We start from the raw sequence: 13,259 nt of genomic DNA, 5'->3' as shown, positions 1-13,259 counted from the left end.
TTCTCGGGGGGTTACAACAGCACTTTTCCTTCAACTTCCCCTCTTTTTGCCGGTAATTTACTGTAAGGTCGCACAAAGTCTGAAGTCAATGATGACCAGCGTTGGGAAGTTAATTCACTCAAGCACTGTACACAAGTGTAATTATGACGTACTTGTACTTTACTTCAGTATATCCACATTATGCTACGTTACGCTTCTTCTCTACTATAATTTAGAAGCAAATATTCTACTTCATGTGTTTGACAACATACATTAGTAGTTACTTTGCAGCTTCTTATTATTAACAAAATATATATGTAATAATGATGTGCTAAGGGTGTCAAACTCAAATACACAGTGGGCCAAAAAATCGGTACTAGTCGAGGGCCGGACTGGTTCAATGTTTGTTGCAGAACTTATTGAAATGAACATATTGCACATATTAAATCTGGAAATAACAAAGCTTAAGTTATAATAATAATAATAATAATAATAATAATAATAATAATAATAATAATAAATTGCATTCATTTCTTATGGCTATATCTGCAGCTTTTCCGGAGTCATTTCTTATGATTACATTTTTCCACAGGCCAACAACAACTTCAAAAAACAATTTCCCTCAAAGAACAAACCAAACATGCCCTGTTGTCGTGAGAGAAAAAGTGCCGAAGGAAACATCCATTAAACTCAGTGTGCTGCTCTGTGATGCTAGCTCAAGCAGATACTTGGCATCTCATCTTGGTTGCAAGTTCATCAATGTTTGGTCTCAGGCTCTGAGCTGAGGAGACCCTCAGGATGGAGGGAAGGTGTGCGTGCAATATACCGGCGGGCCAGATCTAATAGTAATTAGAAATTATCCTGTGGGCCGAAATTAAATCCACCAAGGGCCTGATTTGGCCCCCGGGCCTTGAGTTTGACAATGGATTAAGAAACTTGGCAGTGTAAAAAGTCATTAAAAGCTCGATTCACCTATACTAGCTGCAAATTTAAAATTATGTTGACATAAATGAACTAATAATTATAATCCAGTGATATGATAAATATTTTTTCGAGGGTGAAAAGAGGTGCTGCAGCACAGGCAGTATGATACAAATAAAGAGCTTTTTGAACATGAAAGCAAGGAGACATGTCACAGTAGAGACACGCAATACAAAAATGAACATGAAGATGAGCAGAATGTGTTGAGCAGTCAGTTCTGTTTGTGGGGAAATCTGAATTAGAGGGGACATTTGACTGTGTGTTTATACTCTGGTTATTGTCAGTCTTCTACAGGATGAAAACTCTTAATTACCATGACAATAATGTTCACAGATAACAGGATCTTGGCTGTGGGTTTTTAGACATGTTTATACAATCAGCTTCCAAAACACAAGCGCTAGGCTCGACTTCAAAGAGGAGTATCTGGAAACAGTGGGATATTCTCTAGTGGTTGAAATGGAGTAAGCTCTCTTTTTATTATTTCCTCCCCTAACAATAGTCTTTGTGCTCCTATCCAGATGGTAATAGTTCCTCTCTTTCTGCAGTGGCCGCAAATTGGAAAGTGTGTGTGTCTTTGTTCTCGGTGCGTCTCTGCCAGCATGTTCTGGAGGTGGTTGGTACGTTGTGAAATACCTTTTCCCAAATGGGGAGTGAGATTAAGAACAAAACATTTTTTTGTGTCCTCCAAATTGAATGATGGAGGAGCTATGACACACTAAGAGGTTTGAATAATTCCCCCAAAACCACACAAAGCTAAGTCTTGTATCTCACTCTGGTTACTAAGTTAGTGCATTTATTTTACTTGGGCATTTACCAAGTGCAACAAATATTATCAAAACTAATTTAACTCATTATTTTTACCTTGTAGCTCATTGCCTAGTATGATCCATTGAAAAAGAGAGAGGGAAAATAGGAATTATCAAATCAAACTTTATTTAAACAGCACTTTTCATACACAAAAAGTCAACAAAGTGCTTGCTTCACAATACAAAACTAAATACAACCCCTCCTTCCCAGGTAATAAATACCAAGTAACGCACACTTTGTGATTTGTGAATTAAACAAGAATACAAAATATGAGTAAAACACCTTATCCGGATTACTTGTTGATGTCCTTCGCAGTGTTTTCTGTGGTAGAATTTAGCACTTTTAGTTTAAGACTTTTATTGATTTTCTTGCTGAACTCTGCTGAACTTAATCTTCCTACGCTTCAGGCATTTCCTACATTTACATACACAGTCTATGGTTTCAAGCAGCCATTGGTTTCCATTTAATTCAGTGTCAAGACACAGTAATCCATTATAGTGAATATGTCTTATTTTACATTCGTTAGTGACACTTATCATTGAGCTGCGGGATCATTTAATGCTTGTTGCTTAACCCTCACGAGTAGCTGGACCCTACACTCTTCCATAAGTGGGTCAAAAAGGACCCGTATTAGAATAATGTGTTTTTATGCCATGTTTGTCATTTTGTTTAAGAAAAATCACTTGTATAATATTGAGTAATATATTTTGGTTCACACTAGAAATATTTTATATTTAACTTTTCACTATTTATAATTTTAGACATTTTTTTTTACATTTTGAAAAACAACGTTTTGAACATATCGATGCAAAGATCTCTGCTATTCTCACAGTATTCCAGTCCCTTTTCAAAACTCATCTCTCCTCCTCTTGTCTACTCATAGCCCCCCCCCATCAATCCATGCCGGTTGATCAAGTTTGATAGTCCTATACCCACCACCCTAACCTTCCCTTATATTGTAAAGCGATATTGAGTCCTTGAAAAGCCCTATACAAATATAATGTATTATTATTATTATTATTATTATTATTATTATTATTATTATTATTATTATTATTATTATTATTATACTAACAGGTATCAAATCTTGGTGTGTAAAATAATCTTCCTGAGAGGTGTCACTTGTGATGTAGTCTGTATGGTCCACAGTGAATGTATTCCTGACAGCAACAGGTGATAAGAATCAAAGGTTCCCATAGGAAATGCATGCGGGTCATTTTTGACCCACTTATGGAAGCTTGGGGTAGAAATAGAAAAACTACAATTTCTTAAAACGTATAAAACGTAAATTTAAAATTTGAATGTCATGATATCCAAAACATGTTTGTTGAAGAATAGCTGGAATATGAAATGATAAAAAAATGTAATTACGAAGATACTCTAAGGAAACCACCTCACCGGGTCCCAAAAGACCCACTTTTGCATCGAAGGGTTAAAGGATGTGTGTAGTTGCCTTAAAGACAGCAATGGTTGTAACAACATCAGAAAGGATGGTAAAAGAGACATGGCACACAACCACACCGTGTAACTCTGGAAAAATAAACAAAGATGTTTAGAAACAGAAACATGGATTGGACGCGCTGTGCGAGCGGGAGGATTTCATTACCTGCCCTGGCGAAGCAACAGAACAATAAAGAGTAATTGTTCATCCTGTGAATGGTTTGTTCTGAGTTAGTGCTCACTGGAAACAATACTGAGACACAGTGTCAGGGCGTTATGGCAACATGAAGTATTGATACACTTCAAATACACAAAGACCTTTTATATGTGGCTGAAAATAAGTTTCTTAAAGCACTTGATTTTATCGCTAAATTAACATCACGCTGCTAAGATCAACCAGATTAAGGACTGGTTTCAGCTGTATTTGATGGTACTATTCTCCCTACTTTATCCACTACATTTAAGGGCAAAATATTGTACTTTTTGACTTTAATATATTTATATTAAAGCTATAGTTTTTAGTTATTTAACAGTTTTAGAAACCTACAGTATTTCCATGATATTCTTCCACCTCAAAGATTAAAATGATGCACACATTATATAAAAAACTATACATTGATTTTTCCTTAATCAACACACAGTAGTTTTTCTGTATGAAATATTTACTTTATTACTAATATCTCTTTTCTCAAGCCTGCGTTATCTCACAGGTTGTACAGGTCCAGGTGCAAAAGAAAAATGAAAACGCATATGATATATTTTTGAACTTATCTCATGTTCTGTCTTCCCCGCAGAAAGATGAGCTGGACGACATGCCCATTGAGCTGAGCAAGGTGCAAAGCGTCAAGGTGAGGAGTGACGTTTCATATCATCATTCAAAAAACTGCTCCTAAAATATTGATATCTTCTCCAACGAACACGTTCTTGCATATTCGGGGTTTGCGGCTGTGGTTGAAACTCATGATATTTTTGAAAAGGAAACTTTGTTGAGCAATATTTACTTTACCAGGAACAGTTCCCAGTAATCTAAGTCCCTCCGGATAAAGTTAACCATGACCTCTCCATAACAGAACGGCATGTGTGTATTCAGAGCTATCGTGTATGGGTCATGCACATGTGTGTATTTGTGCTGTGTATCATAACAGGTACAAACTGAATGACCCTTTGGGGATTAATAAAGGGTATTTTCTTTTTATTTCTCTCCATCTGATCATGTTAGAGTGTACTCTGTGTAAATTATCCTAAGTCAGAGTTGATGTGATTTAAGAAGGCAGATATCACCCCTAGATACTACAGGATATCAACTGTACAATGAATTCATGAATCACTGTAGAGTCAGAAAGAAGGAGGGCCAAATCACATCCATCAATCTTGAAATGACAGCGGTATCTCTCCATGGACGTTTGTCATCTCTTTCTCCACAGGTCGTAGCCAAGAAGCGACGTGATCGAGGCCTGCCGCGAGCCTTCGAGATCTTCACGGACAGTAAGACTTACGTGCTGAAAGCTCACGATGAGAAGCACGCCGAGGAGTGGCTGCAGTGCATCAACGTGGCCGTGGCCCAGGCCCGAGAGAGGGAGAACAGAGAGGCCACCACCTACCTGTGAGGGAGAACAGAGAGGCCACCACCTACCTGTGAGGGAGAACAGAGAGGCCACCACCTCCCTGTGAGGGAGAACAGAGAGACCACCACCTCCCTGTGAGGGCCTCAGAAACACAGAGTTGGTAACATGACATACTTCTGCAAACAAAGATAACGTTTTTCTTCATCGTCCACTGCCAGTAGCATTACTTTGGTGAAATCTAATCATGTTTGTAGGCAGTACTCTAAATAAACCAGCAATAAGAGACTTGGTGTGTATGAGGGATGTTTCCATTACTTACTGTTACATCATGGACTCATCGGTGCATCTGTGGACCATCGAATGTTTTAAAGACTCGAGTTATCCTCTCCTGACTCGACCAGACATGGACATGTCCTCGCTCGAGACACTGCTAAGAGCTTCAATGACTAAACAAACTGTGGACACTGTGGATTTCGGGGTTAATGAAGCATGATGATCGAGATGTGTTTGAGGCCAGAGTGGTATTTAGCACACAAAACACACACACTCGATAGAAGCACAGACCTCTTAAAGAGTTGAAGCAATAATGTGACCGATCAGTTTCTCTTGATGCAGGACGGAGCGCGTGTGTGTGTGTGTGTGTGTGTGTGTGTGTGTGTGTGTGTGTGTGTGTGTGTGTGTGTGTGTGTGTGTGTGTGTGTGTGTGTGTGTGTGTGTGTGTGTGTGTGTGTGTGTGTGTGTGTGTGTGTGTGTGCGTGTGTCTGTGTCTGCAGTGGGGTTTGAACCTGTGCACCCCTGAACACCAGCGCACTAGTCCACTGCGCCACAGCCTCCCTGTTTAACAAAGTTAAACTATTTATTATGGTTTTATGCGCGGCCATGAGCGGGACTATTTCTTGGCAGTGACTAATTGTGACAACAGAAAAATGGCCACACAAATAACCTCCAGTCGAATTTGAAGTTCTTGAGCATTAAATGGAGTCAAGCTAGCGGTTTCGAGTCTTCATGCTAAGTTATGCTAACAAGCTTGCTAGCTATACATTTAGCACACAGACGTGATAGTGATCTTGAACCAAAAGAAAACCCTGAAATGTTGAACTATTCCTTTACTATATATACCTTTGTTAGTGAGATATGGATGTACATATTCAAACCAGTGTTTTGAAATAGTTTTTATGATGTATCTTTCTGTATTTCATCACTAACAAAACCCTAAAGTCAGTAGGTGAGAGCTATTTTTTGAGTTATTCAAACGTCTGAAATGTTTCCTTCATCCTATAAGATTAACATTTAGACCCTGTTTTCTTCTCTTCTACTTAAACAAAGCCCCCTCAGAGTCATGTTATGGTCATATGGTCATATTTATATTCTTTCGCAACTTCAACACTGTATGGACCGAGTTATTTCTGGCCTTCTGAATCAGGAACATCTGCAACGCTTCACTCCGTGTTTACGAGGAGCAGTAACTGTTGCGTCATCGTGGACTTTAGACCACAGATTTCAAAGAAAACATTGAAGTAAATTAGTGGTTTCCTTGTGGAGTTAGAAGCTGTTCTAGTTCAGTCACATTGATTTAATTTCAATTCAGGCTTAAACACTAATTGACTGAAGTGGATATGTAGCAATCTGTTTCCCAATGTTTTTTAAAACGAGTACTTTGTAAATGTTAGTTTTACCGCTTTAACTCCAGTTTTTCCTCTGATTTAAGTGGACTAACACAGTCTCAGTTTTAACATCTTTCCCACCTGAAAACTGACTTCCTGTAGCAGTACATACTGTTGAGCATTATTGTGTTACAGATGGAAAGCAATCACAGTCAGTGGCTGCAAATCAATTATACTGTACGTCAGATTTCATTTGCGATCTGGATCCACATCCACATTAATTATAGTCAAATGAAAGGTTCTAAATATATATAAAAGGTGGTCTTAATCTTGACTTGTGTATCAGATAAGCACTTACTGTGTAGCTGTGTAAGTGCAGTCATAACGCTGCCTTTCCCACCGGGTCAGGTTACCTCTGTTTGTGCTTTCGGTCCCTTCCCCTCATCACACCGGAGCTAACATGCATCTGCTCTTATAATAGTATTTACTCTACGCCTCTCCTTTGATTACATTTTGATGCCTGCCCTCATGGTCTTAGAGTTTAGACCCACTACACAGCTGGCTATGCAGCACAACGTAAGAGTAAATACATGTAACAACATTTTAACAACAATTGTTTTAGCTTTGTCCAGTATTGTGACTATAGGGATGACATGTTGGTTAATCTATCACTTGTGGTCCTGACTGAAGTAGCTCAACATCTGTAGCATTAACATTTAATTTTGTGAGGCAAAGGAAATCTATTTATATCACATATTTCAACAATGCAGTTAAAAGTGCTTTACAAAAACATTAAGACATAGAACAGACAGTCATAGTCCCAATAGGATAATCCCTCTGACTTTTCATTTAGCGCAATTCTTTTGTCCACTACTAGTTATATGACCATTACCTTCCCGCTAGCCTCAGCATTCCTTTGTATTTACGTCTAAAGCTAACATTTCAGCGTGTATAAAGACAGCTGGATACAGCGTTGGAGGCGGGGCACTGCTCATTCCTGTGAGAGTCGCTCTGTGTCTCATGAAGCCAAAAATGAAATGAATGGAGATACTAAAAGTACCATGATCATCTGGGGTCTGGATTCTGCTTTTTTAGTGTTTAACAACTTTTAGGACCCACATTTAAATGAGTGCTACTTAAGTGTTCCTCCTAGCTAGTAGATGTATCTATTTCAATATGTGTAAGTCAATGGGACTTCTATAGTTTTTGTTAGGGAATAATTTGCTTAGGTATTCAACCTTCGACCCAGTTCATCGTTTTCTCCTCTCACTGTCTCTTGTCCCATTGCATAGGTCTACGGCCTTGGGTATTGCTGCTATCTCTCTTAAGGAGGAGCAGCTTGGGCGCATTGTTGTTGCCAGTCTATGACAGAGCACAAGACGCCATGAGGTAGTTTACTGTTCAGGGACGTAGGTTCCCTGGCGCACATTCTTTCCTATGGACGACAGCTAGATGCAGGGTCCATAATTGTTTAGTCTCACTGATGAAGAATGTAGATTATTACACTCTGAACTAGTTAAAACCTCGAGCTGCAGAAAGAGTTCTTCAGAATTGGTTTGGCAACCGCTGTGTCAACTCGTGACACTGACACACCACCTGTTTTGTCAATTCTCCGGCCGTAACTCCAAATAAACCGTCAGTGTTTGCCATCAAAGCTCCAGCTCTCCTCGTGTCTCTCCGAGTCCTGACTCTCCATTGCTACAGAAGTTTCCCCCTCAGTTTTATATAACGAACGTATTAGAGCTAATGCCCCTGTTTAACACTAATCCACTATCCGCTGTCCTAAAGCAAGCAAACGTATTTATCAGATTAGCGCCTCAGGACAAATCGCATATGAGTACAAATGCAGTTTCAAACACTAATTAAAAACACTGTCTTGCATTTGTCTTGTGGCACACCCCGCCCAGCTGAGACAGACAAAAGTACATGTACTGAGCTATACTACACACACACACACATACACACACACACACACACACACACACACACACACACACACACACACACACACACACACACACACACGTCACTTTAGCATTGATCGCAAGCAAGCGTTAAATCCAACTTCAAGTGAAATGCAGAAAGTCCTTCGTACCATAAAGCTTGCTTTTCAGATGCTTAGTGTTGATGTATTGGTGTCTGATGAATGTCAAACTATTGAAATAACAAAGTGAAACTGCCAAAATGTAAAAGTGTTTATACTTTCCTCCTAAATACATGCGTAGGAATCTGTGTAAATAGTCTATCTATCTATCCATCTATCTGTCTATCTATCTATCTATCCATCTATCTATCTATCCATCTATCTATCCGTCTGTCTATCCATCTATCTGTCTATCTATCCATCTATCTGTCTATCTATCCATCTATCCGTCTGTCTATCCATCTATCTGTCTATCTATCCATCTATCTGTCTATCTATCTATCCATCTATCTATCTATCCATCTATCTATCCGTCTGTCTATCCATCTATCTGTCTATCTATCGATCCATCTATCTATCTATCTATCTATCTATCCATCTATCTATCTATCCGTCTGTCTATCCATCTATCTATCTATCTATCCATCTATCTGTCTATCTATCTATCCATCTATATGTCTATCTATCTATCTATCCATCTATCCGTCTGTCTATCCATCTATATGTCTATCTATCTATCTATCTACCTATCTGTAGTCTTGCACTGAAGTGTATATTGAGCTATTTTAAGGCACAATGAGATTTAAAATGTAGAAAATGCTGTAGGTTTCAATGATTTCCACAATCACACCGTGTATGTGAAGTTTCTGAATGTATATCAGCCTTGTGTAAAGAATCATAGGATCGTTTGTTTTTTAGTGTTTTGTTAAATGACATCTGATTTTTGATATACGGTCAATATTTATTTTTTACTATTGTACCAATGAATGTCTCTCCTGTGTTTTTCCTTTCCTCTTCCATAGTTTTTATATTAACTATGAATTAATACTGTGTTTTATTGACAGTTGTTATGGATTGTATATTTGCTTGTTGCATCTTTTGCATGCCTCACACTGCCTTTTTAGCTGTATACAAAACATTTTTAACAGTGAAATATATCAAGTTATTTCAACAGTCTTTCAACACTTGGTTTTGATTACTTGAAGTAAAATGAGATGATTAAATACGTTTAGGAGAGACGTTTCCTGGAGCTTCACAATAAAAACAAATTGATTTGAACAGAGTATCTCAGCTAGACCATCCTTTGCTATTGTTTTTCTGGGTGAACACACACACACACACACACACACACACACACACACACACACACACACACACACACACACACACACACACACACACACACACACACACTCTCAAACTCACACACACTCTCAAACTCACACTCACACTCACACACACATACCATGTATACATCCCATGTCTCTCCACATGGGGACCTCCATTATGTCCCCATAAGGAAGGCGAGTCCCCGCACGTGGCTGTGTAAACAGATTTAGGTCCCCACAAGTATAGTAATACTAGACCACACACACACACACTCACACTCACACACACATACCATGTATACATCACTTTAGGGGACACTACATTGACTTACATGCATTTCCTGGAGACTTATTCTAACCTTAACCCTAACCAAGTCTTCACCCTAAAATGAATGACTCTCCTCATGGGGACCTCCATTATGTCCCCATAAGGAAGGCGAGTCCCCACACGTGGCTGTGTAAACACATTTAGGTCCCCACAAGTATAGTAATACTAGACCACACACACACACACACACACACACACACACCTCCTTCCTCTATGAGTATCTTGGTGATATTTCTGCGATACAAAGAGCTTTTTCTCTGAGAAACCCTGCAGATGGTTGTGATCGTTGAGATTCAGGAAAACCAGTTTTACACTTATTTTTCATTCCCAAACTGCCATTATTTTCCCATTTCAAGCTTTTAACAGCACTTTAAGAGATGTGTGTTGCAGCAATGACAACAGTCAGACCCCAAGCTGAGAAGGATGACTCAGTTTTATGGATCTGTTGTTAAAAAGTGAAGATTGTATGAGTGTGTGATATTCGACTCAACCGTTCAGTATTTTTTAACAGAAGAAAGAAACCGTCAAACCTTTACAATAACAATTTTATTTTTTGATTGATGTATTACTTCTTTATGAAATACTTTACCAATATTATTTCTTTATGACACATTTCATTTATACTTCTATAAATCTTTATAATTGTATAATGATTTTTAGACCTGCTATACTATGGCTATTTTTGCAAATGCTTTGATAGATCTTCATATTTTTCTACATACTACCTATTTTTTTTTTAACTACTACGTGACGTGTTGGAGCATTAAACAGATCATACAGGCAGGGGTTACCCAATGCATGGGCAGAGGGATCTCTTGCACACTTTGAAGAGCATCAGACCTCAAAGTCAGTGTGTATGTGTATTTCATGGGGCTATCAGGCAGGTGTTATCCTTAATGTGGAGGAATTACATAAGTAATATCTCAGAATTCAAGACAGAGCAGCACTTACATGTGTGACAACAAAGGGTGTTTTCCCTAAACTAGGGGTGTCAAACTCAAATACACAGTGGGCCAAAATTAAAAAAAATGGGTAGGCCTACTAGTCGAAGGCCGGACTGGTTCAATGTTTATTGCAAAACTTATTGAAATGAACTTATTGCACATATTAAACCTGGAACTAACACAGCTTAAATGATTGCCTATGTGGTACACCCCAAAAATTGCAGTTATTTGTGTATTTACTTTTATTTATTTTTGCTAAACAGTGAATTTATTGTTTTGAAAAGCTCAACATTATCTGTATTTATTTTTGATGACATTCATATCATTTTATGGTTTTCTGTACTGTTTGAGAAACAGTGAGAGTAAGTAGTGCCAAGGTGGAACCTTTGGCAGGTGAGTGGTGACACCTGGGTTATCTTAGGGGGGACACCACCGCACCCTCCTCAGAAGCAATCCAGACGATCAACCGGATCCTTTGTCTAATTCTTGCTGCTGCACTTTTCTGTTTTCTACATATATCATTTATTGTTGCTGTGGTACCCGTAACACCTATAAAAACAACATTAAATAATCAGTTGCATTCATTTCTTATGGCTCTATCTGCAGCTTTTCCAGAGTCATTTCTTATGATTACATTTTCCCACAGGCCAACAACAGCTTCAACAAAACTATTCCCCTCAAAGAAAAAACCAAACATGCCCTGTTGTCTCAAGAGAAAAAGTGCAGAAGGAAACATCCATGTAAACTCAGTGTGCTGCTCTGTGATGCTAGCTCAAGCCAGATAGTTGGCATCTCATCTTGGGTGCAAGGTCATCAATGTTTAGGCTCAGGCTCTGAGCGGAGGAAATCCTCAGGATGGAGTGAAGGTGTGCGTACAATATACCGGCAGGCGAGATCTAATAGTAATTAGAAATGATCCTGCAGGCCGAAATTAAATCCACCACGGGCCGGATTTGGCCTCCGGGCCTTGAGTTTGTCACCATTGCTTCATACCTTGAGTCCATCCCAAGTACTGCAAGTATGCTTGAAGAAAGTAGCATGTGTATTAGTAAAGCTAACAGCACCCTCTAGCTGTCAAAATATGTTAAATAACTCCCTGCAATAATCTGCTTTTCTATCAGGGGAGAAGTGATCTGAATGAACCAGGATAAGAAGTGGTTTTAAGGCATGTGGCTCCATTTGGTGAGAATACTCCAGACAGAGCCAATAGAGATTGAACACAAACATTATTTTGGTTTTTATGAATGCTTCTTAGGTAACATTAAAGGTGGGGTAGGTAATTCACTTCATTGTTATATTCAATGGAATGCTCTTAACATCGCGATAGCAATGAATATATTAAATGCTTTGACAATAAATACATTAAAAAAATGTCATCTCTGGAAGCCGTGGCGCTGTAAAAAGAACGACCTATCATCTGAGCCGGCCCGGCTAAAATAACTGGATGGCCTACCTGCCTGTCATCTCGTGCACAAATTTATCTCGTGCGCGTTCGTTTGTGTTGGAGGAGGGGCTGTGTCAAACTCAAGGCCCGGGGGCCAAATCAGGCCCTTGGTGGATTTAATTTCGGCCCGCAGGATAATTTCTAATTCCTATTAGATCTGGCCCGCCGGTATATTGCACGCACACCTTCACTCCATCCTGAGGGTCTCCTCAGCTCAGAGCCTGAGCCCAAACATTGATGACCTTGCACCCAAGATGAGATGCCAAGTATCTGGCTTGAACTAGCATCACAGAGCAGCACACTGAGTTTAATGGATGTTTCCTTCTGCACTTTTTTTTCTTGCGACAACAGGGCATGATTGGTTTGTTCTTTGAGGGGAATAGTTTTGTTGAAGCTGTTGTTGGCCTGTGGAAAAATGTAATTATAAGAAATGACTGAGGAAAAGCTGCAGATAGAGCCATAAGAAATGAATGCAACAGATTGTTTAATGTTTTTATAGGCAATTATTTAAGATTTGTTAGTCCCAGGTTCAATATGTGCAATACGTTCATTTCAATACGTTTTGCAATAAACATTGAACCAGTCCAGCCCTCGAAGAGTACAGACTTTTTTATTTGCCCCACTGTGTATTTGAGTTTGACACCCCTGCTCTGTAAGGAAGACTGAAGGAATGGGCAGATTTTTTTCAGTTGCGTACTTTCAAATTCTAGCGCACTCGAGCTGGTTTCTCCATTCTTACCTACCTTAAGCTGTCTTTGGCTCTTTTCTGCTGTAACAATGTAAATGTCCCCTCTGTGGGGCTAATAAAGGTATTCTGGTTCTGAAGTCTGTGATCGTCTCACTAAATAAAGTACAAGTAAAATAAGTTTAGTCCATACAATTCATTTCGCGACAAATAAAGACCGTACAATTCAG

The 13,259-nt window shown here is 39.0% G+C and overlaps 1 protein-coding gene across 3 annotated transcripts in view; it reads left to right on the top strand.

Annotated features, from left to right (window-relative positions):
* Positions 1-5,310, top strand: part of veph1 (ventricular zone expressed PH domain-containing 1) — a 93,571-nt gene extending 88,261 nt beyond the window's left edge. For all 3 annotated transcript variants that reach the window (XM_079679261.1, XM_079679262.1, XM_079679263.1), the window contains exons 14-15: positions 4,002-4,055; positions 4,632-5,310. In XM_079679261.1, the coding sequence (XP_079535387.1) occupies positions 4,002-4,055; positions 4,632-4,814 (237 nt within the window). In that variant the 3' untranslated portion in view covers positions 4,815-5,310. The remainder of the gene's footprint in view (positions 1-4,001; positions 4,056-4,631) is intronic.
* The last annotated feature ends 7,949 nt before the right edge of the window (positions 5,311-13,259 follow it).

Source organism: Notothenia rossii (genome assembly GCF_949606895.1).
Source record: "Notothenia rossii genome assembly, chromosome: 4".
NCBI lineage: Eukaryota > Metazoa > Chordata > Actinopteri > Perciformes > Nototheniidae > Notothenia > Notothenia rossii.
Note: the sequence above shows the minus strand (reverse complement) of the source record. Positions and strands in the feature narration are given on the sequence as shown.